The sequence below is a fragment of the Pezoporus flaviventris genome, unplaced genomic scaffold (genome assembly GCF_033815535.1).
Source record: "Pezoporus flaviventris isolate CSIRO_AGI_PZ_B2104156 unplaced genomic scaffold, CSIRO_AGI_Pfla_v1 ptg000054l, whole genome shotgun sequence".
NCBI classification, from domain to species: domain Eukaryota; kingdom Metazoa; phylum Chordata; class Aves; order Psittaciformes; family Psittacidae; genus Pezoporus; species Pezoporus flaviventris.
Window position 1 is genome coordinate 373,075 of NW_026892602.1, and position 27,015 is coordinate 400,089.

The window sequence follows — 27,015 nt, forward strand, 5'->3', positions numbered from 1 at the left end:
CTGCCGGCACCGGGCCTGGGCCTCGGCGAGCTCCGTGCGGGCCCCGAGCCCGCCGCCCCCGGGCCGGTCCCGCCCCGCCCCGCCCTGCCCTGCCCTGCCCTGCCCCGCCGCGGGCAGCGCCGTGTTGCCCCGCTCCGGTCTGGCCCTGCTACCTCCCGCTGCCGCCCCCCTGCGCGCCGCGCTCCGCCTCGCCGGCCTACCGTGCCGGCCCCGCGTCCTCCTTCTCCTCCTGCGACCGCCGCCCGGCGTCGCCATGCCCGGCCCGGCCGCCGGCAGCCGGGCGCGGGTGTACGCCGAGGTTAACAGCCTGAGGAGCCGCGAGTACTGGGACTACGAGGCGCACGTCCCGAGCTGGGGGTAAAGCGCCCCGCGGGGACCCTTTTCTGCCATCCCTTTCCCCCCGCGCTCCGCACCCTCCTGTGGGCCTCAGCCCACCGAGAGGGTTCCGTGGCCGATTCCCTCCCCCCCCGTTTGGGGTGTCCCCGGGGGACTAAGGGGTAGCCGGGAGAGCCCCCCCCAGCCCCGGCCTGCTGTCCCATCAGTTACCGTTCCCTCCATCTCTCCTGTTGGTGCCCGCAGCAATCAGGACGACTACCAGCTGGTTCGCAAGCTCGGGCGGGGCAAGTACAGTGAGGTCTTTGAGGCCATCAACATCACCAACAACGAGAGGGTCGTCGTGAAGATTCTTAAGGTGAGTGTCCCGTTGGTGGTGTAGGGGCTAAAGATGGCTGGAAGCGAGGGGAAGAGGAGCAGGGTTGGCAGGGCCACAGGACTGCTGGGTCTCTTCGTTCACACAAAACCTCTTGTTTTCACATTAAGGATGTTGGGGTGGTGGGTTTGGAAGTGGGTTTGGCATCCTGCATGCTATAGTGATGTTTAGGTGTGTTCCCCTCTCCTGTCCAGCATAGCTCTGGGCTGAGAGCCCCTCTGGAGGAGGAGAGCTTTGAGTCTTGACATTTAAACAGCACTGCAAGTGCTGCCTCTGTTTGGTAAACTGTGTCTGGCAATGATGGTTTAAAACAGCCCAGGAACTGACTTGTTAACAGGAATGCAAAACATGGAGTGGGGATTCCTTCTGTTAATGTCTAGATAGCTGGCATGGGACCTTTTCAGAGCCAGTGTGTGGGATGCTCAGGAGCCAAAAAAGCCAAAATGTAGAGTTCTTTGGAGGATCTGATGTTGAAAAGAACTTCACCAGACAGGCCAAAACTTGCCTTAGATGCTTGAGGAGACTGAAAGAGGCCATGTGGAGTTTGGCAGCACCAGTGACCTGTGTTCTGGTGTATCGGGCTGTGACGACCTTCCTGCAGCTTTAACAGGTTGTAGTTTGCATTGGCTAAAAGCATGGCTCAGCCACTGCAAGGCATGCCTTAGTTGAAGCAGCAGGCTCACAGCGAGCTGTGGTAACTATACTAGCAGCAGTCTGTGTTGGTGATCTGGGGATGAACAAGGATGTTAAAGACGAAAGAAAAGGTTAGTGTGGAGGTGCTTTTGTTTTTGGCTTGGCTGTCACCTGTTGGACCAACAGCACTTGTCACTTGTTCCTCAAAGAGCACATGGAAGCTGGTGTCTGACCATGGATGTGCTAAGAATTTGGGCACATGTTGATCCGCAGTGTGCAGGAGGTGCTGAGCTTAACCTGCCTTTGCAGCTACCTGGGACACAACTCTGCAGGTTTGTAGCCTTAAGGCACTTGCTAGATCCACCATATAGTGCAGCTGGCTGTCACTGCTGATACCCCACTCACAGTGCCTTCTTTGGGATCTTCCTTGGTTTCCCAGAAACCTTGTCATGGGCTGTGCAGCCACCACTCCTAGCGAAGGTTTGACCTCCTGCCTGTCTCTGGGAGGAGGTGCACACACCTGCTTTGGCTGCGATCAAGGTGATGCCCAGGTGAAATTTTTTGAAAGACCCCCTGTGGCTGAGCCTGACATCAGGGCAGTGAAGTGAGGCTTACATCTCCTCGCTAAGCTGAGTACCTCTGGCATGCTGTTAGGGCCTTCTCCTCCTTTGGATGCTTTATGTGGTTTGAAGGTTAGTTTCTTTGTTTAAAGTAGGGGCCGGTGGGAGTTTCTTCTCTGAGAAAGTAGTCAAAGGTAGTGCAGAGCTGGGTTTTATGGCAGGATGGCTTGTGGCTAGGCTGAGGAAACTGCTCTTCTGCATGCTGCTCTTCTGCAAGCTCCTGGTGGTCTCTTCACTATTGCTGTGGTTTGTTGAGATCCTAGGTCTTGTCCCATGTAGAAAGGCATCACAAGGCTGGGAAGAGACTGAGGGTAAAGTTGTCAGGAATCTCCTTGCTTCTTTCCAGCCTAAAGAGCCTCCCCTAGAGCAATGCTTCTCTCCCTGCAGCAGCAGCCAAACTCTGTCATGTCTAGGGAGCTCTTCAGTGTTGGACTGGGAGTCAGCTGGCAAGAGTCATCTGAGGGTGTTTGGGTGCTCCTTCTCCTTAGGGCCTGAATGTGTTGTCTTAATACTGCGTATTGCCCCAGATCTGAAGTGGATGGTGTTGCCAACAGTTCCCCTGGCTCCCCTCACTTGCATTAACATGCAGACAGCATTCCTGAGAGTGAGCAAGGAAAAGCAGAAAGTCCAGATAAATCGGGTGAACTTCCTTCTCAGTGGAAAGTGGGTCAGTGAAAAGTGAGTTTCAGAGCACTGTGGTGTGTACGTTACAAAAGCCGGTGAAGTGTGGCAGTAACATTGCTCTTATCTGTGGAAAGTGCCTCTGGTTTCCTGCAGCTAGACTCAAACTTAATTGTGAATGTAATTGCATGTATCTACAGTGGAGCCTTAGCAAAGAGGCTGGGTCTCTCTTCTTCTGAATTCGGGCTGGATCCTCTGAGGTGGGAAATGCAACCAAAAGTCTTTGGGGTTTTGTGTGGCTCTAGAGCAGGGACAAAGGGGAAGACTGTTTCTGGGCGATGGATATGACTCTACTACAGTTGCTCCTTTCTGTTTAAGTTTTTTTTGAGAGAACTATTGAGTGTTTTTTAGCAAGAGTCACTGTTTTAATATCTGTGCCTCATGGGAGGTGACTGGTCTCTCTTGCCAGTCTTGCTCTTTGAAGCATCTTATCATTGCCAAGCTCAAGTTAGCATGTAACAAGTACTTCCCCTGCTTTTCCTCCCTTCTTGTGCTACCTGAACATCTTGTACCATCCTCCAGAGAGGTCAGGAAATTTTATCATCTTTCTCTGATGCAGAACTGAGCCACAGAGATTTCCTGTGTGACCTTGGGCAAGTCCCTTATCATCAGCAAAGCTGAAGCTACAGCGTATGTCCTAGTCTAGTGCTGCATGAAGGAGGTAACTCTTCCTCTTCTGCCAGCCACTTACCTTGGTTGTTTAAGAGCCCTATGAAGACTTTAGCATTGGTCAAGGACAGTGAGCTAATGGCTCTGACTGGTAGTACAGTGCCTCAGGCCTTTTGGGCTTGCCCATTTTCCTGGCCAGTACCCTAAATTGCCTTTGAGTTCTGCTACCCCAAGTGCAGGACCAGGCCTAATTTTGCAGGAAAATAGGATGTGGTCATGCAACTAGTTGTGGTTATAAACATGTCAACAAAGCAGCAGAATGAAGATCATGCAGGTGACACTGAAATTACCACTTCATGGGTCAAGTTTCTTTCTTTGCATATATGATGCTTCTGGTGTCACTTTTTTCCCAGGAAAATTCTGCAGTCCTTTTAGAAGAAGGCAAACCAAACATGCAGGTTGTTTCTCACCCCACTGCAGCAGCCCATCAGGATATACTGTGTAGGACAGTGAGTGCAAATCAGCAGGGCAGGAGCCCTGGTATGCCACACAGACCCACTGCCAAGTGTCCTCCAAAAAGCTTTGGTCTTGAGAAGTGAGGCAGAGAGCAGCACCACACCTTTGAAACCTGTTTGGGGAGCAAAGATTCAGCCAAAAAAGCTGTGGGGCTGAAGTTATCTTTAAAGTAGTGGAGGAATCTGCGCTGTACAGACCTTCCTACTTCTCATAGGCAATATTAGCCAGCAGTGGTGCTCCCCCAGTCTGTGGCCGGTGTAGAAGTCCCTTGTGGGCTTTTTGATCTGGCTGGCCTGGGTTCAGCTGTGGGCATGCTTCCTGCATGCTTAGGGGTAGGTCAGCCCAGGAAGAGGGAGTATGTGAACATGTCCTGTATGTGCTTTTGTGTCTAGCTTTAATTTGATGCTAAGGTTTGACTCCCAGGACGGGGTCTGATGTTCCTCAGCATATACGAAGGACGTTCAAGTCATGTTTGTTTCCAGTGAGCCATATATCATCTATAACCAGTCACAGAATGGTTGTGGTTGGAAGTGACCTCTGAAGATCATCTAGTCCAACCCCCTGCTAAAGCTGGTTCAGTGCTTTAGCAGGTATCTAAAGCACAGCTCTGCTCATTCATATCCAATCACATAGATTTAGAGTTTTGGTGGACTGCTGAGGTCAGTCTGCGACCTTTGAGCTGTCTCTTTGATGAACTTCTCATTTTGCTTTTCTGCTAATGCAGCTTCAAAGTGCCTTAGAGGTGAATCCTCTATTCTGGAGTAACAGGCTTCCTGGGGGATGTGATCAGTGCTCCAAGTTGCCACTCTAAAAGCCAAACATAAGCTTTCCACACTGCTGCAACTGTTATGGGTGATTCTCTGTGGTAAGAGCGCTGCTGTTAAAGTTACCTACAGCTGTGGCTGTTGGTAAGTTTCAGCTGTACCTCAGCATCCTTCACATCCTTCTTGTACCGAATACCACTATCTTTAGAAAGACATGTAGAAGTCCCACTTAGGGACATGGATTAATGGTGGCCTTGGCAGTGCTGCGTAAGTGGTTGGACTGGATGATCTTAAAGGTGTTTTTCAACTTAAACAATTCTCTGATTCTGGGATCTGAGTATCCGCTCAAGATGGAGATGATAGCATCCATATTGTCAGCTCTGTGCAGTAGTCCTCCTGCTTTCCTGTTGCACATGTGTGTCAAAGCATTAAACCCATCACATACAGACTGTTTTGCCTGCTTGTCTTACTGTCTGCATAACACCCATGCAGAGCTTAGGGCAAGAATGCAGTTACAAGGAGAGAAATCAGTGAAATGGAGGTTCTGCAGCATGATGAAATAGTCCCTTTCTCCTTTGGTGGCTTTTGTCCCTCTGTGCTGAGTCCACAAGCTGGAACTTTCAACCATGTACGTGGTTTCACAAGTGCACTCTGGTTTGTTTGACTTTGGTTTTCCCCTGTTCCCCCTTTCTGGGCTCTGTGAACCCTCCAGAGCTGCTGCTCATACCAGGCACTGCTGCAAGATCCTTCCAGTGCTGAACTCAAATTGTTGTTCTAGTATGTAGAAAACCGTTTGGGTGAAGTATCCCTGTGGCTCTGGTAAATTATGTTATATCTGTAAAAGCTTTAGGGCCCACATGCATCAGCATGTTCTAGATGGGGGTTAAAATGACTCCTGCGCTGGTGTGCAGAAGGGATTGCGCAAGGAAATAGGACTGGTTGGTGTTGGTCCCTCAGGCTGGAGCTTTGACTTCATCAGTGACCTTCCTTCTGTCAAAGCTGTTTGATGCCTGCTCCTGCTCTAGCTGTTCATCTCTTGCTCCTCCTGCGTTTGCATGCACTGAATCCACACTCTCTGGCTCACTTTCTCCTCTGGCAGTCTTGAGTCCTTTTGCAAGAGAGCATGGTAGGCAGCTCTTCAGTTTTAAACACCAGTTGTCCACACTGGGCTTTGCACGGTCGGCTGCTGGAGTCCAGCCTTGTTTGTAGCTGAGACCTACTGAGGTGGTACTGAGTGTCTTGCAGAGGCCTGGAGATGCAGCTGGTAACTTTCATGGTGGTGTTCTACCACCAAGAGACTGGTGAGCTGCAAAGCTGCAGCTCCAGCGAAGAGGAGGGTGAGTTACAGTGCTGTGGCTGTTCAAAGTGGCCTAGGGCAGAGCCTGCATGAATGATTCTCATGGCTTGTAACGGTGGTGATGGAAATTGAGGCTTGGTCCTGTGCACCCTTTTAGCTGACTGGAAGTCTTGATACAATGTGGGCAGACCTGAAGCCCCAGAGGGCTGTTTTGGGATGTGCTGTGGAGGGAGGGAAGGCATTCTGAAGGAAGGAACGATGCTACCCTCAAAACACTTCCTGGTGTAGTGCACCAAATTTAAATAAAAATCAGAAGTGCTTTAGTAATTTTAGGGTAGGTTTCATCTTCCTCCTCTTTTCTAAAATTCAAGAGCAGCTCAGGCAAGTTTTGAGTTCCCATAATGGAAGTTGTAAGATGCAAACAACTGACAGAGTATTAACACAAGTAGACTCTTTGTTTTGTAGCTCTTTTGACTACAATTATTTGGTTTCCCAGATGATGGTTGGCAAAAGAAGCAATTCTGCTCTGAAGCCAATTTTCCTATTGAGCAATTGGCATCAGGCTTTATAGGCTGATTATTGTGATCCTTTCGATAATACTTGCTAGAGACGAATGAGCTTCTAGTGCCAGCTTTTAAATGTTTAAATCCTGTCATAAGGATGCTGCTCCAACCTTTTGCTGTTCCTGGACATTGTGTATTTAGATTTCCCTGCTCATTCACTGAAAGCACCGTGGTGTTTCTGGGCTATTCAGGTTTGATGAGCAAATAGATCTTTTTCTTTATGGGGTGGTGGAATAAATGACTTTAGTTTGTGGTGGATTTGTATCTTTAGGCTGCTAAACCTTCTTCCCTACTGGGTGAACCCAGTTCTTTTTCAGAGTACCTGCTGGTCAGAACCCAGTGCCTTTGGTGACTCCTTCAGAACAGTGTGCTCCTCAGCTGTGCCTTTGGCTAATGTAAAATAATTTTTATGCTTTGGATTTTACTCGTATTTCACAGGTCTTCTTGGTGACTACTTTTCTCTCTTAAGTTTGGAAACACTGGGGAAGGTTGGAACTGAAGCATTTGATAAAAGAGAGTACTTCCTTTGCTTTAGAAACCAAGTAAAAAAAGACTATTAACTGGGCAGCTGTTTATTACTTGGAGACAGGAAGTGATGGTTGTAGCCTTGTATTTAAAGGTTTATTTTAGCAAACAATGTTAATTCTCCCAGTTGGTGTTTGTTGCAGCTGGACTCCTTCCCTGCTTACAAGTTTACATGATCTAATGGAAAATGACCTGGGATCTGATCTCTGAGTCAGAGAAAGGTGTTTTCTTTTGCATCTACCTGGCTGCAAAGCAACAACTGACTCCATTCCTCATTTTCTGCAGAGGGATGGCATCACATGGTGCCTCCCAAGCTTTGGTCAGAGGTAGCTGGGATAGGACTGGCTGCTGTCACTGCCTGCTATGCCTGACCTTGTAGTGGATTGAGGCCCCCTCATGGGATTCTTTGGGGTGGTACAGTAGGAAACCTGCAGCAAAGGGAAGCTGGTAGGGGACAGCTGAGTGAGACCCGCTGTGTCCAGCAGAGATCATCCTCCTATGGCTGGAGGTCACCTTGTCCCTCTGCACAGTGGACAGCCATGAGCTGTATGTTTGTCTTCATTATCCACAGTCACCTCACTTCCAGTTTGTCTGAGGAAGGAAGCAATTTCCTGGGAAACTGGCTTGTGCTAGACAGTGATGTTCTTCTGAGGGTACTGCTGCAGTTGAAGTAATTAAGCCCCTCCCAGTGTAGACACGGTTAAACTGAGACATGTCTTTTAGCCTCGTTTCCTATGGAAACAAGCCTTATGCAATCCTGCTGTCTGTCAGCTTTTCTTCCCCTCCTTCCCCCCCAAGTAGTTTTTGCACTGGTTGGCCAATTTCAACCAAATGCAGCAGAAGTCTCCAGGCTGTCAAGTTTCTACACATTCCATGGAAATGGGTGTTTGCATGAAGCAGAGGGACACTGCTGGAGCCTGTCTTGAAAGAAGGGCTGCAGTGAGGGTTTGACTCATACTGGTCACTAGAGAATCCCAGCATGGAGGCAAGCTTTGAAATGCCTCTGCCATGAGAACAGATGGAGTTGGTGCCTGCCCCGGTATAAAATGTTGCTTTGCAAACAGACAGATCAAACTTGGGAGCAATTTATTTTGTCTAGGTGTCTGCTCCATTTCTGTGCTGGAAATCCTCCTCCCAGGGCAGGGGGACTGAACTGTGTATGAAACACAACCTGAAATGCTGCTGTTCATAGCCTGGTTTAATAAAATAGCCTTAAATGAGTACTGTTAAAAATACTCTGGCTGCAAGGGCTGATGTTCTGGAAGTTACCCCTGCTGGGAGAGGCAGATGGTTGGAGGCCATTATAGCTTCAGTTCACATTTAATCCATGTGTGTTTGGAGTCAACATCCTTGGAGACACAGATCAGGTGACTGAGAGACAGTTGTAGCAACACAGGCTTAATCCTGGTGCTTGGAGGATATGCTGCTGATTGCCTGTGGCTTCAGCAATGCTGGTGTCTGGGGACAGGAGGGGAGCTACCAGAGTTTCTTTGGTTGTGAACAGTTAGCTCCAGTGAAGTACTGGCCATGTGCTGGCATCGTGTTTGACTTGCCAGATGCAAGAGCTTGGCCTTGGAATCAGTTGCCAGACAAAACCTGAGCCCCAGTTTTTGGGTTTTGGGTAGTAGTGTCTGCAGTTGTGGCTGAAGCAGTGGTGGGACAACACTTGGGTAGGAGGTGGCCTGTGGCTGGGTAGGCTGGTGGGTGAAAGCTGGGGCAGGGGGAGGCCAGCAATCACCACTGTTTTCTTCTGCAGATCTAAATTGGGGAAATCCTCCATTCCACTTTATTGCTCCCTGAGGAAATTCCCAGGCAATAGCTTTTCCTCTCAGCTGACTTTGCTTCAGCCCATGGCGTTTATCTGTGCCCACCTCATCCCTATTTGCTAAGTGCAGAACACCTCATCCTGAGCACTGGCTGCAGCCGGGGAGAGCTCTGTCAGGATGCACTGCTTACCCCTGAGCCATGAGCAGGGCTTCCCGTGCTCCCACCTTGCCCAGGGCTCACACCACTGAGGAGGCACTGTACATTTGTGCAGACAACTGAGCCTGAGCTCTGTGCTACTGCCGCTAAGCAGGAAAACATGCAAACAGTGAGCAACTTTGAACTCGCCCTCTTGCTGAGACAGAATTTGCTGGAGAGTTTTCCCTCAGTGATGTTGGGGATGATCTGCAGGCATTTCATTGGAAAAAAGACCAACTTTCTTCTCTCCTTTTTTCCAAAACGTGATGATGCTGTCTGCTTGAGTCTTTTAATAAATGTGTTGTGGGTAGGGGTAGGTTTCTGGTAGGAGATCTCATAGGGCATCACTTTCTTGTCCTGAAAAAGGTGGAAACATGGGGAAGTGACTGGAAGACAGCATCTTCTGCCCAGTGGGAGTGGTGGTTGCTATGGAAGGAGAAAGGGAACTCTCAGAGAGATATCCTCCCCTACCAGCTGATGCAGAAGGCTCTTGTAATAACTGAAGTACAAAGGAAAATGTTTTTCAAAGTGGGCTTTGGGTCTTCCTGGCTGTTCTAGGCAGTTTCAGCTCCTGATGCAGGTGTCACAGCAGAGAGGCTGTGAGGCATGTCTGTTGATAGCCAGGCCATTCGGTGAGCCCCTTCAGAACAGCAGTGACTCTACTTCCCTCTTTGAAGTTCCTTGGAAAACAGCTTGTGTGTGCATCTGCCTTGCTGGGTGAGCAGAGTAACTGAATTACATCCTCTAATTTCATCTTGGCCTTCTGGTAAGATCAGTGCATGTGAGCGATGCAAGGATGGTGTCTGTCCCTGTGCTGACATAAATTAAATTAGTCCCTAATGAAGCATCTTCCTCTTGGTTCAGAAATCCTAGAGTTGAAAAATGGTTTGGGTTGTAAGGGGACCTAAAGCTCATTCAGTTCCAACCTCCTGCCATGGGCAAGGACACCTTCCACTAGAGCAGCTTGCTCCAAGTCCTGTCCAAGCTGGCCTTGAACACTGCCAGGGATGGGGAAGCCACAGCTTCTCTGGGCAACCTATCCCCTCCCAGGGAAGAACTTCCTGATATCTCATCTCAATCTCCTCTCTGTCAGGTTGAAGCCATTCTCCCTTGTCCTCTCACTTCTGATTTCTGTTCCCCTGCTCTGGCTGCTTCTCCCTGTCTGCTTGTCTTCCCACTGACTCCAGCCATGCCTGGGTCCTGCCCTGGGCTGTTGGTTACTCACAGCACACTCTGCCCTGTGTCACCCCATCTGTGGCTGACAGCTGGTGGCCTTGCTGCTGTTTTCCACAGTGGCTTTATGAGGTGCTCATGCTCCCCATGCTGGCATCGATGTTATTTTTGGCACTTTGCTTCAGGCTGAGATTCTCATCTTTTGGCTTGAAAGTCTAGCTCATGCCTTTTAACTTGGAAGAGGAGAAGGGCAGGATTCAAATCTGAACGTTTCAGCCACCTGAAAGAGCCTAGAAAGACAGCATGTTTTATCACTTAGATAAACACCCTATTTCCCACTATATAAAAAGCTTCTGTTCCTTCTCCCATCTGCTTGTACATTCCTGTGAAGGGTCTGAAACCAAGGCTTGCCTTGGATTTGCCTGTGGTGGGACTGTGAGTTGCCCCATTGTCACTGTGCCTCCCTTATTGAAGTGGGAGGCTGCAGCAGAGGTGAGGTGGTGAGCACAAGCTGTTTTGCTCTTGTGGTTCCTTGTCCTTCGTGTAGACACATCTGATAATGTATATCACTTCAGTAAGGTGCCTGGTACCTCTTTGCTTTTCCCTGTTACTCCCGTCCTCACACAGCAGACTCCGTGCTGGATGGTGAATATTTTGGAAACCAAAATATCTGGAGAGGAAGGTTTTCATCAGCAAACCTCAGAGATAGAGCTGTGGCTTTCCCAGTTCCTGCAGGATGGATCTGCAGTGGTAGCGGCTGTGCAGGAGGGGATGTTTCAGCTCTGCAGTGAAGGGCTGCTAGACCCAGTGACTTGCAACCAGTGATGGCCACACCACTCAGTAACTAAGACTCACATATTAGCTGCTCTAAGCTGCCTTTCCTTCCAAGCAGGCACAGAGCTAGAGCTGTACTGGGAGTGGATGCCCTGCCTTGGGAGCAGCTGGTCTTTGTCACTCTGTGCAGGGTGATGACCAGAAAAAAGTTAACTTTGTAAAGGGAGTTCCTGGGTCTGTGCAGATTTGAGGAGTCAAAACTGTTTCAAATGTCTGTAGGTTTTAAAACTAATCCTAGCATATGGATGCTATGGCATGCTAAGCAGTTTGGTGTATGCTCTTGGGGTGGTTGCACATAGGTATAGCAGTATCTGAACTTACTAGAGGTCTTAGTTTGGAGACTCTCAGGTTGTTGTTCCATGGGATTAAAGAAATTGTTGGAAAATGGTTTGGGATTAAAGAGTGAAAAACTGGTTTGTGCTGGTAAACAAAAGATGAGATATGAGGTCCACTGTGCTTGTCCTGTGGTTCTAGATGAGTAACACAGAATGAGTGTGCTGTGATTTCCATGGAGGAGTCTAGGATGCTTTTAACCACAGTTACTGGAGTCACAGGTACATTTGTCTGGAGTGGTTTGATTTTCCCCTGATGAGCAGAAAGCTTTCATTGATGATGGAAGTCCAATTCATGCTAAAGATGGGGGTGGGAGCAGAGAGAGGAGGGGAGGTGACAGGATCCAGTCAAAAACAGTGGCAGAAATCTTATGTTCATTTCTGAAAGAGCTCTCACTTCTAATTTCTTTTGTCTATTTAAGCCAGTGAAGAAAAAGAAGATAAAACGTGAGGTTAAGATCCTGGAGAATCTACGTGGTGGCACCAACATCATTAATCTGGTTGACACTGTCAAGGATCCAGTGGTAGGTGCCTGTGTGTTGCCTTCCCATCAGCTTCAGGCATGAGGGGCTGCCCCTTAGCTCTTGCTGTCAGCTCGGATTAGGTGCTGCCTGTGTCTTTGTGCAGCCAGGGATGAGTGGTGACCAGCTCATCAGGGTCTCCTGAGGTGGGCTGGTTTGGATGGGTTCATATTCCTTTCCATGTTCCCAGACTCTTTTAAATCCCTTCTTTGAGTTTTCCATGAGGGGAGAAGTTTTGTAGCCCTACAGATGTTCTGTAAGAAAGCAGAGCCTGTGGCCTTGCGGCTTCTGTCTGGCATCCGGAACATAAGAGTATCCTCGGGCTATTGGATATTAAGCACTTTCCATCCTTCTGGTTGCTGTCCAGCCCAGTGACTAGAGTCATATCCTTTGTCTGCATTGCCACAGTTACCCTATTCCTGGGAAGTTTATCTGAGTAGCAGCTGGCTGAGGTCTGTGACTCCAGCCTGCTGGCAGCCATGGAGAGGAAATGACACTGCTGTATCGTTGGCAGTCCTGGGTGACCAGCCTTTTGTGGTGGCCTGCAACACACTTTGCCTTGCCTCTGTCTCTGCTGTCTCTGCTCTGGGACAGGAGGAAGAGCAGCACTGGACATGTTTGTGGTTGGTGTGGGGGGTCTCAGTGGATTTCTGCCTGCTGTGGGGAGCAGGGCTGTGTTTTTTCTCACTGTTCTGCTTCCATCCTACTCTCTGCAGTAAGGGTTGGGCAGGAAACAAAAGTTTCCTTGGGTTTCTTGGAGCAAAGGAAGGTTAAGAGGGTGTTTAAACCATGACTCTCTCTCTCTTGCAGTCAAAGACCCCTGCTCTGGTGTTTGAGTACATCAATAACACAGATTTCAAGGTGAGTCTGCCTGCATGTGGAGAGGGGAGGCTTCCCATTTCTCTTGAGTGCTGTGATCCTGGGCTGCTGGTTACTCCTTGGGAACTCTGCAGGGAGTTTGGATTTTCACTGGATTTCATTGTCAGCTTTACCTTCCTTTCTCCCTGTAAATCAGAAACCTCTAAACAGGTTCTAGATGGAAAGGAATAAAAAGCTTGTGCTGAATCTCCTCTCAACTTGAAGCAGTAAGTTCAACAGGTTAGATATTCTTACTCCCCTCTCAATTTAGTAATTACTGCTGTGCTATATATTCAGCTCAAGTTAATCCCTGTGCTGCTCTATTTACAGCAGGGCAGTTGATGCAGCAGGTGACACCAGTTTGTGCTGGAATCTTTCAGACCTGAGGACTGTAGGTGCAGAGGCTGGAGAGAACAGCTCCCAGTGCTTGTGGGTCTGGTAGCAGCAGACTGAGCTGTCTTGAATACATCTTACGAGCTTTTCTGCTTGCCTGAGCCTGCAGCATATTCCATGGCTCTTCTGATTTCTGGGGAGTTCCAAGGGGTATAACTCCTTCCCAAAATGAAGTGGGTCCTTCTGTCTGAGTGCAGCTACCACTGCCTGTGTGACTGAAATGCTTCTGGCTGACAGCAGTGAGCTGAACCACAAAAAGAATATCTAATTAGCAGCTGTACCTATTTTAATGGTATCTTTGCTTCCTCCATGTGAATCTTTAAGTCACTAAGTCAGTGGTGGAGAATTAATTGACCAGTTGCCATTAGAAAGCCATCAGTCTTCCCGTCCTGTTCCACCCACTGTTCAGAGATCTCTTTCATCCCATGTTGTGGGACAGTGCTTTTTGCTTCCTGCCTGTGCCAGAGTATTCCGTAGGTACATGCCTTGTAGGATGCAGCTTCAGCAGATAGACCAAACACCCAGGGAAGGACCCTTGGTTGGTGTTGGTGGAAATAAGGCAGCTTGTAGCTGGCCTATGGACCATCTCAACTGCAGCCCTTCATGCTGCAAAGCAGTACATGTTGATGCTTGTCCCTCTGGGATTGGGCTAGATTCTGCTGGGTGGGACCCTGCGCATAGCCAGAGTGCAGCCTTGCTGACTGTGGTAGTCTTAGTGCTGCTTAATCTCATGTAGAGACTTACTGCAGAAGCATCTGCCCTGACAGCTTTAGGCAGGGAGATGAATGTTGCCTCCATCAAATAAACAGCTATGAGGAGAGTGCTCCGTGGTGATTTTCAAGGCTAATTAAAGCAGGTTTGATTTGCCTGGTCTTCACTGACATCAGCTGGGCTGTTCCAGTGGAGCATGTATGTTGGGAGCATGTCCCTATGCTTCTGGCAACCCAGGGACTGTTCATAATTTAACTTGCTATTTAAAAATATATGTATTTTAATTTTTGCATACATGGCTTGAGATAAACAGGTTGCTAGGGCAGCAGCACACCTTGCTGAGGAGTGCTTTGCATGTCTCCTAGTCAAAATGTGTTTCCGTCACTCTGTAATGTCCTTAGAGGAAGAAATTATCATCAAAGATATCACCCAATAACCGAAATACGTTCACAGATTGGAGTGGTAAGTAGTAACTTGAGGCTGATGGCCAGCAGGGACTCTGAACTGCAAAATGCAGGGCTGGGTGTCCACAGTAGTTCAGCTGTCGCAGCCATGCTGAGAGCTGTCATGGGCACTGTTGCAGTCAGTAAGGCACCACTGGTGTGGCCTCAGCAGAAGTAACAGTGCTCTGCTCTGGCTATTGCATTAGAAACAGCTCTATGAGTTTGCAGCAGATCATTTCTGGGCTTTTGGGAGAGAGCCTGGCTCTTCAAGGAAGTCCACATTCATAGTTGTGCAAGTCTAAGACAGAAGGTACTGATGCTTTTGATGCTGATTGGTACAAAGCAGGAATAACTTGTCTTCGGAATGCACACGTGTCCCCCAGGGCAGACATTGTGGCTGTTCATGCTCAGAGCTTATTTGTATCCTCAACTTCACTAGCTGTATATGGGAGGTGTGGGTTATTGAAGCTACACTCACATAGCCTCTGCTGCCTCTTTGGTGTAGGTTCTTGGGGCTACAGCTAACTGGCAGATTACAGAGTGGCTGCTGCTTATGGGTACCTGTGGACATCTTCTGTAGAGACTCCCAAGCTGTCTCTTCTCGTGCTCTGAAGTTCCCTTGCCAAGCAGAAAGCACATAGGGTAAATGAGAGGTCTTGTGTTGAAGTTCTTGGCTTACAGTATACCTCTATACATGAAGGATCTGGAAAATACGCAGCTCCAGGCATTGTCCCTTCTGCTCCACAGTCGTGATCTCCCTGAGCAGCCAAATTCTGCTGAAGTGCCACAGCAGCTAATCCTGGCAACAGGGACCTCTTGTCTTTGTTCTGAGGTGGCTGCTGCTTATCTGCCCATCTCTGCATTAACTTCTGGATTCAGCAGTACTGACGAGTACCCTGCATCTCACTGGCAGATCCTCTTCAGGGTGCATGATGGGGTTTGCAGGGCAGCTTGTGTGCAGCAGGTTTCTGACTGCTATACAGGATTGTGGTTTTCTCCGTCCTGTTGCCAGTAGTTGCTCACAAGCTTGCATGTCTCCTCAGTTGTCTCCTGTCTAGCAGTTTCTTTCCTTCAATGTTACTATTTTTTGCTTACTGGTAAATGCCCTATCCCTGGCAATGCTTGAGGCCAGGTTGGACGGAGCCTTGGGTGACATGGTGACCCATGAGGCATCCCTACCCATGGCAGTGGGGTTGAAACTGCATAATCTCAAGATCCTTTCCAGCTCAAACCATTCTATGATTCTATGGTGATACTTCACCCCTTTGCCCATTCAGATGGTGTGACATTGTTCATGTCTGGGCACTCAGAAAAACGACCGCTGGGTTTCCTCAGCTCTCTGTGCATGGACAGACACTGCAGTTCTGTGGGCCCTAAGCCATGGCTGGGGATGATTCTGGATCAGAAGCACCAGCTTGTATTACACATGGTTTGGCTATTTTTAAATGGTAGTATAAACAGCAGACTTATGAGATACCTCCTCATAGCTGATTACATTTTCTTAAGTTGCCTGACTGGCTCCTGTCTGAAAGTGATAGTTCTGTACTTGCAGGGGATAAGAGTTGGAGCTACACTAAATGTGTATGCTGCAGCGTGGGGACAGCAGCTTGTGTGCAGGGCTAGTGCTTCTCTTCAGACCTGCTCTATTACTTGTCATCTGGTAGCACTCAAGCTATCCCACAGTCATCTGCTTTAAATGAGAGCTGCACTGCAGGACCATGCAGTCAATTGAGTAACCATCAGTGAAATTAAATGTCTTTGGCTAATTGGTTTTAAACTAGCAATGAGATGTCTGTTCTTCAACCACCAGCAGTTCTCATGTTTTGCGCAGTCTATTAGCATACCAGGTACTGCACCTTCCATTGTCCCAAAGAGGCAATTCCCTTGGGAAAGAAGGGAGCAGAACCAGGTCTTCAGGAGCAGTTTTGTACTGGGTTTTCTGTTTTGGTCTTAAAGCATGCTAGCAGGTTTGCGGCTGAAGGAGATGGGCAAAAAAAGTGAGTGATGAAAGGTTGTTTCAGGATGTTCAGCCTGTTGGAGTTGTGAGGACAAGCGGGGTTTTGAGTCAAATCTTCCACATTCCCTGCAACTCGGGAAATTATCAGGCCAAATTCCTGTGGGGGAAGTGTGTGCTTTATCCTTGTATATCCAAGGTTAGTCAAAAAAGAGTTGATGCAGCAGTATGAGAGTTTCTCCTCCCTTGGGTAGCTGCTGTGGCTGGAATGCTTTGGGATCCTGGGATGCTTTACCTCAAAGCATTATCTCTCTTTGACAGCTCCTTGCAGCCACCCTGTTGCTTTGCAGATGCTGCTCACTGCACATAGTCAGCTGTTTGCTCACTCACAGAGAATAAAGGTTTTAACTTCTGTCAGCCCCACAGAGAGGGGAAGCATGTCTCTGCCTCCTCAGGCACTAGTGGCATCAGTCTACAATTAGTTACGTGATGTGTGCCAAAATATCACCGAAAGCTGGAGAGTAGAGGCTGCCTGTTGGGTGAGTTTAGCCTTTCTTCCTGCTCTGTTTGGAGAAACGTTGTGTCATCCTGAGTGCTGGCAGCTACTTGGCCAGATGTTTGAGCTGGGTCTGAGTGATGCCCATAGTGATGTTTCTGGTAATTTTGCTCCAAAGAGCCAGCTGTAGGAGCAGAGAATGGGACGTGTCTGTACAGGAGGCATCTGCTCTGTCCTGCTAGTCTTGGCAAAGGGGACTTGGAGCCCACTGTCAAAGCCTTGGGGCAGCTGCTGTGTGGGACCTACTTGCAGTGGAAACCTTGGCTCTGTCCTTCAGAGCCTTGTGCGTTCAAGGCTGTTCCCCACAGCACACGGAGCCTGACTGCTGCTAATCATGCTGTCTGCACAGCGTGCAGATCAGAGGTGCTGGGTTTCACAGGCAGCTCTTCCAGGGAGGCCTGTTTAAAGTTGGTTGTCCAACAGCTGCCCCTGCTGAAGGCTGTGAGTTGGAGAAGTGACAGCATCATGGGCCTGGGAAGAAAGGCATCAGTGAGTTCCCTTCCGTCCCTCCCTGTTTACAGGCAGCAAGAGGCAAAGGAGCCAGGGAATGGGGAAAATGGCATCTGGCCTTGCTCTGCCACTGCCTCTTCAGCCTTACTCCTTCCTTAGGTGCGTTGGTGTTGCCAGGTGAAGCTGAACATGTTTTAAGCATCTGTCTCCCTGTAGTGCTTGTTACCTGAGCAAGTCATTTAAAGTCCTGGAAGGGTTCAGTTGTCCTCTTCTGGCCCTGTGTCATGCATCACAGCCATGCACACCCAGGTCAGGAAATCTGTCCTTGCTATAGCTTGTGGCTATGTCTTTATGGTTTAAGCCCAGCTGGTAACCCAGAAACACGCAGCTACTTGCTCACTCCCTACCCTTCTTCCTCCCCCCACTCCCAGAGGGATGGGGAAGAGAATCGAATGTAACTCCCACGGGTTGAGATAAGAGCAGTCCAGTAACTAAGGTATAACACAAAACTCTGCTGCTACCACCAACCGTAGTAATGATAAGGGAAATAACAAGGGAAGAGAATACAACTGCTCACCACATGCCAACTGATACCCAGCCTGACCCCAGCAGTGACCTTGCCCTTCCAGATAACTCCCCCCAGTTTATATACTGAGCATGATGTGCTGTGGTATGGAACACCCCCTGGCCAGTTTGGGTCAGGGGTCCTGTCTCTGCTTCCTCCCGGCTTCCCCTCCTCCCTGGCAGAGCATGAGGCTCACAAAGTCCTTGGTCAGAGTAAACATTACTGAGCAGCAACTAAAAACATTGGTGTTATCAGCGTTGTTCCCAGGCTGAAAGTCAAAACCACAGCACTGCATCAGCTACTAAGAAGGAGAAAAAATGACTGCTACTGCTGAACCCAGGACAGTTAGGCAGGATCCTTGGGATCTCAGCATGGACCTGGAGGGGATCCAGGGCCAGAGCTACTTTCTTGGAATGTAAATTTCAGTCCCTTGCTCTGGGATTTTTCCTGAAACTGCCAAATGGTGCCATGATGGCAGCTGGCTCCAGTGCAGCCAGTGATTTGACTGAGCTGTGGGATGATCCCTGTCTGTTAAGAAGGGCAAAGAGGTCTGGTCCTGCAGCAGCCCTGTGACTGTCCTTCCTTGCCCTGTGCTGGCATCTCACCTTGCCCCTCCTGAGTGAGAGCACAGTCCAGCGTTCAGGCTGGCACTGCTGCCAGTGACAGAGCAGCTGGCAAACCTGGAGCCAGTTATGACTTGGCATGGGAGCATCAGGGTGATGGGGTCTCCACTGACAGTACTGGCAACATGATGCAGGTTAAAGTGCAGGAGTAGCTGCAGAAGGACACAGAGCAGAGGAGGATAGCGGCAAACATGTGCTTCCAGCAAGCACTTCCTTGAGACCCCAAGCTGAGCTCTTCTTCGCCCCAGAAGCATTTCTGTGCTGTTGAGTTGCAATACCTTTTATCCTTGGATAGAGGGGAGCCCCTGAGGCTGCCTCTACCTTTTGTGCTTCCCCACCCCATGTTCCTTTAGGTTAATATTTTCCTCTCCCTTCCCCACCTTCAGCACTTGGAAATACTGCCCATGTATTCCCAGCCTGCTTCCTCTGAATGGAGTTACTGATGTTGTAAAGTCATCATGGTAACTTTGCATGTGAACTGAGAGTTGAGAGCATCTGTGCCAACCCAGCATGCTCTGAAGGGCTTGCTCTTTCCTCCTTGAACAGGCAGCCTGCCTGCCTTCTGCTGGAAAGAAGTCATGGCAGGGCTGAATGATCCTGGTAGTATTTCATGGGAGCTCTCACATTCTGTTTGGACTCCCTAGCATGTAGACCTGGCAGGTCTGAGATGAGGACAAGCCCTTGGGAGCTTCAGCACTCACGAGGGATCTGGAATGGGGTCAGTGATTGAAGGCAGGTGGGGTGCAGGACATAAAACTAACCCAAATATCTTGTATTTATTAATCTCAAGTATTCACTTTTGTTTCTTTTTTTTTTTCCTTCCTCCCTCCCCAAATCTGTTTCAGCAACTGTACCAGATCCTGACAGACTATGATATTCGGTTTTATATGTATGAGCTGCTGAAGGTGAGTAGCACTGTGTGTAGCAATCTGGATAGGGGCGCCAGGAATGAGAGAGGCAGTAGCAGGGCTCATGGGACACTGCTACTAAGCATTTACCTTTCATGTTCAATGCACAATCCATGTCTCATAACCTGGGAAGGTTTGGGAAAAGATATGGTTATGTGACTTATTGCTGTGAGGTATTACAGCCTAACTGGGAACCTTTGGCCACTTCCAAAAATGTCCGATTCTCTGGAGTCTCTTCCTCTCCTGTGAAGCATTTGTGATTATTAGATACCAGCTAGGGCTGTGCTTGGACCCTATGTCTCTAGCACCACTGGGCTGCTGTGAAGAAAATCATCTCACTTCCAGCCAGACCCAGTGCAACCATTGTGAAGTGTTTGCAGGGCTGGAGAACTGGGGACTCCTGGGCATGCTGGGGAGAGCAGAATGAATTGATTGCCAGCTCCAGGCTTGCTTCTGCCACAGTATTCAAATAGAAAGTGACTTCTGCCCACTTGGTGTTTAGATTCCTGTGTCTCTGTTGAGGGCTATCTAGGGCACTTCAAGACAGTTCTGTGTTGTGGTCACAGAACCCCATGAATGTGGTTTTGGGGAACAAAGCTTCTGGTTATGCTGGCTGTTATGTGTTGATACAACGCTGGTATTCTGCTTTGAGACCTCCCGTCCAAAGTTTTCTCTGCCCCTCTGACAAAGGGCAAGGACTGCCCTAAATACTTCCTCTTGACTAGCCTGGTTTGCAGCTCTCAGTGGAAATGCTCACGGAGCCGCATGGCTGCAGGTCTGCAGCAGTGCCCCTCTGGGGTCTTCAGCCACAGGCCTTGGGAGGCAGCAGGACATAGGGAGAGCTTGCAGTTTTCACCTGATCCCAGGGCTGTTCTGTGTTGACCTGATGGAGCAGCAGCTGGGCTGTGTCAAGTCCCAGCAGCGCCTTGGGACTTTGGGCTCACACTTTGCAGGCCCCCTGCCTCTGAAAATACGTAGGACAGGCTAAGGAAAGCCTTTTGTGCTTCAGGGCTTGGTGACTGCAGGAGATTTCCTGCAGTAGACTAAGTGGCCTTGAGGAAAGCTTTCTTCTCTGCATGCCTGAGCTTGCTGTACCTCTCTGCAAGGGAAGGACCTTCCCACTGAGGTCCCACTCTAATCCCCCCCGATTAGATTGGGAAGGGTCATGAGGTTTAGATGATCCAGTCCTGAGACAAGCAAGACACTAGAACAGCTTGTCCAGAAGCAGTTTGTCCAACCTGTTACAGATTTCCTGTATTGGAGATCCCAGGATAGCCATTTGCTGTGATTCCTGTTAGCTGTGAGGCCACATGTCAGTGCAGGGATATCCCTGAGGCCTTGCCGTGATAGAAGCTGCTGCCTCCTCTGCTTCCCACTGCAGCTGGGGCCCAAGGGCAATGTTACATCCCTGGCACTGATGACTTGGATATTGAATGACTGTAGGCTGTACCCTCCTTCTGTGCTGCTGAGATCTCAGAGCATCTGATAGATGTTGATGGATGGGTGTCCCTCCCCCTTGGAGATGGGAAAACAACATTCTCACCCCTTTGCTCAATGTAACAGCTGCAGGGAGGTGAATGATGCAAGGTCATGGAGCTGGAGAGCTCATGTGTTCTCCTGCCTTGAAGCTTTGGGCAGCTTTGTTCGCCCTCACGTGCTGTCGCTTGCCTTTTGTAAGCCAAGTTTGGCTTAAAGGAGCAGGGCAGAGTTGACTTTATAGCTTAAGTGTGTTTTGTGGGATAGGTAGAAAGCGCCACTTGAAGGCCATAAAAGTCTGTTAATGTAAGAATGATCTCTTCTGGGGAATAGAGCAGGACCGCTGAAGCACTGGGATGCCTCTCTGCATTGTGTCCTTCAAGGACTGTGTAGGGAGCACAGTTCCAGGAGCTGAGACTGCAGTAGGACACAAGAACAATAGTCTTGTTGCCAGCTTGTCAATTCCTCACATACAACATAAGAGGTGAAGATGCCAGTTTTTTGTGCTAGGGTTGCAAGCACTTGCTGTGCATGGGGCAGTTGTGCTGCTGGCTGAGAACTGACTGTTCTACTGCTGTGCCCGTGGTTACAGACTTGTCTGGTGTATGTGCTTGTGTCTGCCAGGCCCTGGATTACTGCCACAGCATGGGGATCATGCACAGGGATGTCAAGCCCCACAACGTCATGATAGACCACCAACAGAAGAAGGTACTGTAGCACCAGGGCTCACAAGCAGAGGTTTTCCAGGGAAACTGGAAACTCTGCCACCTCTGTACCTGTAGCCTGGGCAGCTGGACTTAGCCCGTAACATTTCTTTACCGCCTCCCCTCCACTGTTCACAGAAGGAGATCACCAAAGTCCCACAGGGAGACCACAGTGGGAGTCCATGGCTTGGAGGCTGTTCATCACCCAAGCCAAGCAGACACACACAAAAACTCCTCTCTTTGCTGAGAGGAGCAGGTCTGGGCCATCAGTCTCCACAAGGGGAGGCTGCAGAAGGAGGGTGGCCTTGTCTGAAATCAATGTGAATGTTTTTCCCTAGGGGACATAAGCTCCTCTTGTAGTACAGTGGTGGCTGTACAAACAAGTTGAGGTTTATGAAGGGTGCATCCCTTACTAGACCTGTCTTGCAGTAATTTGAAGGATATGGTCTGGCTTGATGGGCCCCCCTCCTACCTTGTTTCTTGCTTTCAGCCCATTGTTAGGATCAACACTGCCTTTGGGCCAGCCCCTCTAAATGGCAGGATAAGACATCTGGCTTTTGCCTGTTCCCTGTCCGCTGTGGTTGGTGGTGCTGGTGAGGACCCAGATGCCCAGCAGTACCAGTGTGCTTGAACTCCGGCATAGAAGCTCTCAAACCTTGGCTTTGCCCCGGCAGCTGGTGAGAGGGGGAAGAGCCTGATCAGAGCTCTGCTGAGAGATTTCCTGTCCTCAGAGCACCTGCCTGAATCCCAGGCTCCACACAAGCATTGCAGCATTGAGAGGGATGGCCAGTGCGGCTTCACCTAACTGGCTCGTATTGGGACTCCTGACTTTGTGTCTCTTTATTGCATGTTCAGCTGCGGCTCATAGACTGGGGTTTGGCTGAATTCTACCACCCAGCTCAGGAATACAATGTTCGCGTGGCCTCTAGGTACTTCAAAGGACCAGAGCTGCTTGTGGACTACCAAGTAAGAATCTGCCTCCTCCTTTCTAGCCAGTGATACCACTTGTGGCTGCACTTTGACCACCTTTGGGGTGTCTGGTTGTGCCTGCCAGGGAATTGCCTGGGTGGGGAAGAGGCTGGCTGTGAAATGAAAAGGCTGAGATTGCCTGTGCAGCTGGAGAACTGGATTGTGAGCATGCGTCTTCTCACAGCTTCTTTTTTTCCACTCAGATGTATGACTACAGCTTAGACATGTGGAGTTTGGGTTGTATGCTGGCAAGCATGATCTTCCGAAAGGAGCCTTTCTTCCACGGGCAGGACAATTATGACCAAGTAAGGACTTTGCTACCTGGCTTATTCCATGAGATATTTGTCAGCACCTCATTTCTGTGTGTACAGTGGGGAGGTTCTGGGGATCAGACCACCAGGCTGGGAGGATGTTGCTGCATGCTTAGTTAAGCCATGTGGGATTATGCTTCACTGGCTTCTGTAAGAGACTTGTTTTCTGCACATGTTGCAAAAACAAGATTCAAGGGAGATATTCCTTCCATCTGGGATGTTTCCAGAGGAGAGCTCCTTAGATTTAGGTGGCTCTGCTTCTGCAAAAGAATGGTGGCCTGTGCTGCTCCCTCTCACCCTATCTTTTGTTCCAGCTGGTTCGCATTGCAAAGGTCCTGGGCACAGATGAGCTGTATGGTTATCTCAAGAAGTACCACATAGAACTGGACCCACACTTCAATGATATCCTGGGCCAGTAAGTAGAGAAGTGAAATGCTGCTTTTTTCCTTTGTAACACAGAGAGAAATAAACTGATGTCCATCCCCTTGAAGGACTCTCAGCAAAGGCCTCTTTTGATCTTCAGGGTCACAGTGCTGCCTGCTGGCCTCTGTCTGGCTGCTTATGTTATCTTAGAAGGTCACTGAAATGCAGATTTTTTGCTTTTGCCTCTCCCATGATCCACAAGCCATTCCCTGTTACTCCCTTCTCCTGCTCATTGACATCCTAGAAATGGAGATGTAGATGCTGGGGTTGAATGTAGGCTGAGGGGCTAAACATCTCGCAGCTGAGGTTTCTGAAGAGGACAAGAGGTGGGTATAGCATAACAAGGACAGCTCCCAACGAGGTGGCTGGCAGGCAAAGCACTTCTGGTTCCAGTGGTGTCACCCTGCCTGCTTCATACTGTTGTTTAGGCCCTGTAGACAGAAGAGAACATGCAGTATTGGGCCTTCTGCAGATGTAGGGCATCCACATGATGGTGTACCTAAAGAAGAGGGTTCTCACCCTTTGGCATGTGCTTGCTTGTGCAGGGAAGAGCTGTAGCAGAGTCTTCTCAGAGGTGGATAGTGGTGGCAGGGGTGTGCTGGTGGGAGCTGGGCAGTGACTGCTGGTCCCTTTGCAGGCATTCCCGAAAGCGCTGGGAGAACTTTATCCACAGCGAGAACAGACACCTGGTCAGTCCTGAAGTTCTAGACCTCCTGGACAAGCTGCTGAGATATGACCATCAACAGAGGCTGACTGCCAAGGAGGCGATGGAGCACCCCTATTTCTGTGAGTGTGGGGAAGCTGGGATGGAGAGGGGTCTTTATCTCTGTGGGGCACATTCCAGCTCCCTGCTCTGTGAAAGCCTTGGCAGCTCTGTGGGTTTTGAGGGCAGTTTCTCTTGGAAGGGTTTGCCAGGGTGGAGCTTCCGCTTTATTAAATGCTGTTTCCCCTTCCTGCCTGGTCCTGATCTGCAGATCCAGTGGTGAAGGAGCAGTCCCAGCCCAGCTCAGAAAATGCTGTGCTCTCCAGTGGCCTGACATCAGCACGATGAAGTCTGGAAAACAACGGGTAATTCAAGATGTTTACAAATAAAAGCAAAACTTCCAGTCACACGGTGAAGGGAAAAGAACCAAGGACCCTCCCTCCTTCCCCTCCCCTTTATACTTGCAGAAACCTAACCTTGCGGGGGGGGTCATAAACCTCAGTTCCTCTCTGGTGGTTGTGGCTAATGTAACTCTAAACTTGTGGTACCAAAGCCCTGGGCAGAAGGTCTTGCAAGAGCTAAACATGTAGTGATATCCCCAGGGCTCAACACAACTGATTCTTATTCACATCTCTATGGATCCTTCTCCTCCTTCTCAGTCCAGCCTTCCCCACCGCGCTGGTGCGGACAAATTGGTTGTTCCACCATCAGCCCTTAGCATGCCTCTTTCTCAACATGCCTTTCTGACTTGTAGACTGGATGAGCCAAATTCAGGCTTGGGGTCAGCAGGTGCAACTCTTGTTTGGAGGTCGAAGTCCTACTGCTCCCTTGGGGCTTGAATTTGGTCCTTGAATTCCAGTTTCAGTTGTGAATACTGTGGCAGCCGGGGGGAGCTTCAACAAAACCCAGCCCCACAAACCCAGCAGCATCTCAGGGTTGGTTTGGAGCATTAAAAAGAAGGCACTGATCCAAGTTGCTGGGGAGAGGTGAGATCCCCCCTCCAGGTGTGTTTGACAAAGGCTCTCTGAGAAGAAATGCAATAGACCTGCTTTGGAAACTTGTGAACCTGAGGGCTGCTCTTGAGGCAGGAGAGGGGAGGGACTGTCCAGACTTTCCCACCAAGCTCAGGAAAGTCAGTGTTGTAAAATTTCTCTGTGCTAGGTGTGCAACCACGTACCTCATGACGTGGCTCCCATGAGAATTTGTGCCAGATGCAGACTTGTGCCAGAGCGCAGCTCTGGAGCAGTTCAATCCAGCACCGCAGGATGAGGCCAGGAGAGGAGAGTGCGGGGAGGGGGAAGGATCAGCAAGCAGCAGTGTGGTCTGTTGGTGAGGGGCTTGTGCAGCTGCTGATCCAGGACTTGGGATCCCACCTCCTGTTTTAACCAAGCCAGCCATTTGTTGAATTCTGGGGTGCCAATCCTGTGCGGTGGGTGGGGGGTTCATCTTGTGGGTTCTTCCATCAGATCCCTCAATGGCTTTATAGCCCCACAGTTCACAGTTGCCTCCTCTACTTGTTCTGTGTGTGACTTCATCAAGTGGCTCTGGTGACACTCAAACCTAGAAGCTGGAGATAGTGTTTTCCCACCAGCACCTAAACACAGAATTTCCCTCTGCGGCATTGTCGAAAGAGTTGATTTTTTTATAAGGTTGCAATGTTTCTATTTGAAACATCTGTTTACATTCCATATTCCAGTAAAGTTCTGTTGGCATCAATAGCAGGTCAATCCATTTGTATAATTCACTGAAACCAATAAATATCTTCACATCTGAACGTCTGTAGTCTCCAGTCTATGGAATAGCCATAAAGAGTGAGAGCTGAAGGCATGGACTGCTTGAGGAGGCCTGGTTGGCTCTTCCAGCCTCTCTTGTCTGAGTATTTTGGGGTCAGTTAGTCTTTGGTTGCAGTTCTTCGTGCTGTCAGGTTGTCTCTCTTTGAACGGTGATGCAGAGGAGGTGCAAGGGTTTGGGGTCAGCTCTTTGGTACATTGGGTTCAAGCAGCTGGTGCCTCAGGTACTGATCTCTCTCTGTTCCATGGCTGGTCAGTAACTGACACTTGGCTAGAAGCTGGGGTCTCTTCATGTGCGGACCCTCATGCTTGTCTCCTCTCAGTCTGGGTGGATGGCTCTTCCTGAGGATATGCTGAGCTGGAAGGAGCTCTTCTTTCCTTTCATCCAGGCTGTGGCCAGTGCAGGAGCTTAGTCAGCTGTCAGTGTCTGGGCTGAGTAGCAGCTCTGGTGCTGCCACCCCACGGGGCCCTCACTGACGTGAAGTCTGCAGATGCTGCTGAAGGCTTTGGTGTTTCCAGCCCTGTTCTTTCATCTGCCCTCCTTACAAGCTGCCTGGCGTGAGGGCGTGGGGGTGCCCTTAAGCTGTGCTAATGCCAGTGGGGTTGGTTTGGGGTTTTAACATCAATTTGTGCACTGATTTAAAACATATATTGAATTGCTCCATTGAGGAGAGGCAGGATTGGGTGTTTCTCCTCTCCTGTCCAAGTTGTGGGAGGAGCCTGCTTGTTTTCCAGCTCTTTTGTGTTGGCATTCCCAGCTTCCAGAGAGGGCCAACACACAAGAGATCATTATTGTATTCAAGTGCTTGACAGTGACAAACCTGATGGTGAAGTTTCATGGTGGTGCTTCAGGAAGTCTCAGTTCTGCAAACCTGACTCAGCAAATCTCCCCTGGTGCCCTCAAGCAGAGAAAGAGATGCTCTTCCCAGACGGTGGAGTGGGTAAACGGCTTTCCCTGGTTGCAGTAACCAGAGAGGCTGGATCAACCTGTCCTTTATCTCCTCATATCCTACTTCAGCTCTGGAGTAGGATGAGCTGCAACAGATTCATCCTGAGGGAGACATAGGAGCTGAGTAGGCATAGCCTGGGGCTGAGGAGGGTTGTGGGGTCTCCTGACCCCAACGGCAGTCTGGACAAGCCTGCAGCTAAAGCCTGTTTTTCACACCCAGCACTTGGGGCAGGAAACTGTTCTCCTCTGGACCTCAGCAGAGTGTCATCCTGCCTGTAGGACAGCCAGGAACTGGAGCAGATCATGTCATGTCCTCAGAAGACTGGGGAACATGTGTCTTCATATGCTTTCTCCTGGAGAAAGCTGGGAGAGTCCTGGCCTGGCTTTTCAACTGGTAGAGCGCAGGTTTGGCCAAACACCTGGTAGGAGGAAAGGCTCAAAACCAGACCCATAGCAGGCACTGAGAGAAGTGGTGGGAGAGAGATGCAGG

General features: G+C 49.6%; 2 protein-coding genes across 3 annotated transcripts in view; one reads left to right on the forward strand and one right to left on the reverse strand.

Annotated features, from left to right (window-relative positions):
- EDC4 (enhancer of mRNA decapping 4) overlaps nt 1-27,015 on the reverse strand; it is a 227,228-nt gene that overhangs the window by 183,013 nt on the left and 17,200 nt on the right. The window lies entirely within an intron of this gene.
- On the forward strand, nt 188-25,560 carry CSNK2A2 (casein kinase 2 alpha 2). 2 transcript variants are annotated; one of them, XM_061468857.1, is made up of 11 exons: nt 189-357; nt 580-691; nt 11,641-11,742; nt 12,550-12,600; nt 19,138-19,197; nt 21,301-21,384; nt 22,236-22,346; nt 22,553-22,654; nt 22,975-23,075; nt 23,721-23,869; nt 24,058-25,560. In XM_061468857.1, exons 1-11 carry the CDS (start codon nt 254-256, stop codon nt 24,132-24,134), a joined length of 1,053 nt encoding a protein of 350 aa, XP_061324841.1. In that variant the 5' UTR covers nt 189-253; the 3' UTR covers nt 24,135-25,560. The 2 variants fall into 2 exon arrangements, with proteins under 2 accessions (XP_061324842.1, XP_061324841.1); XM_061468858.1 differs by lacking the exon at nt 21,301-21,384 and having other exon boundaries at nt 188-357.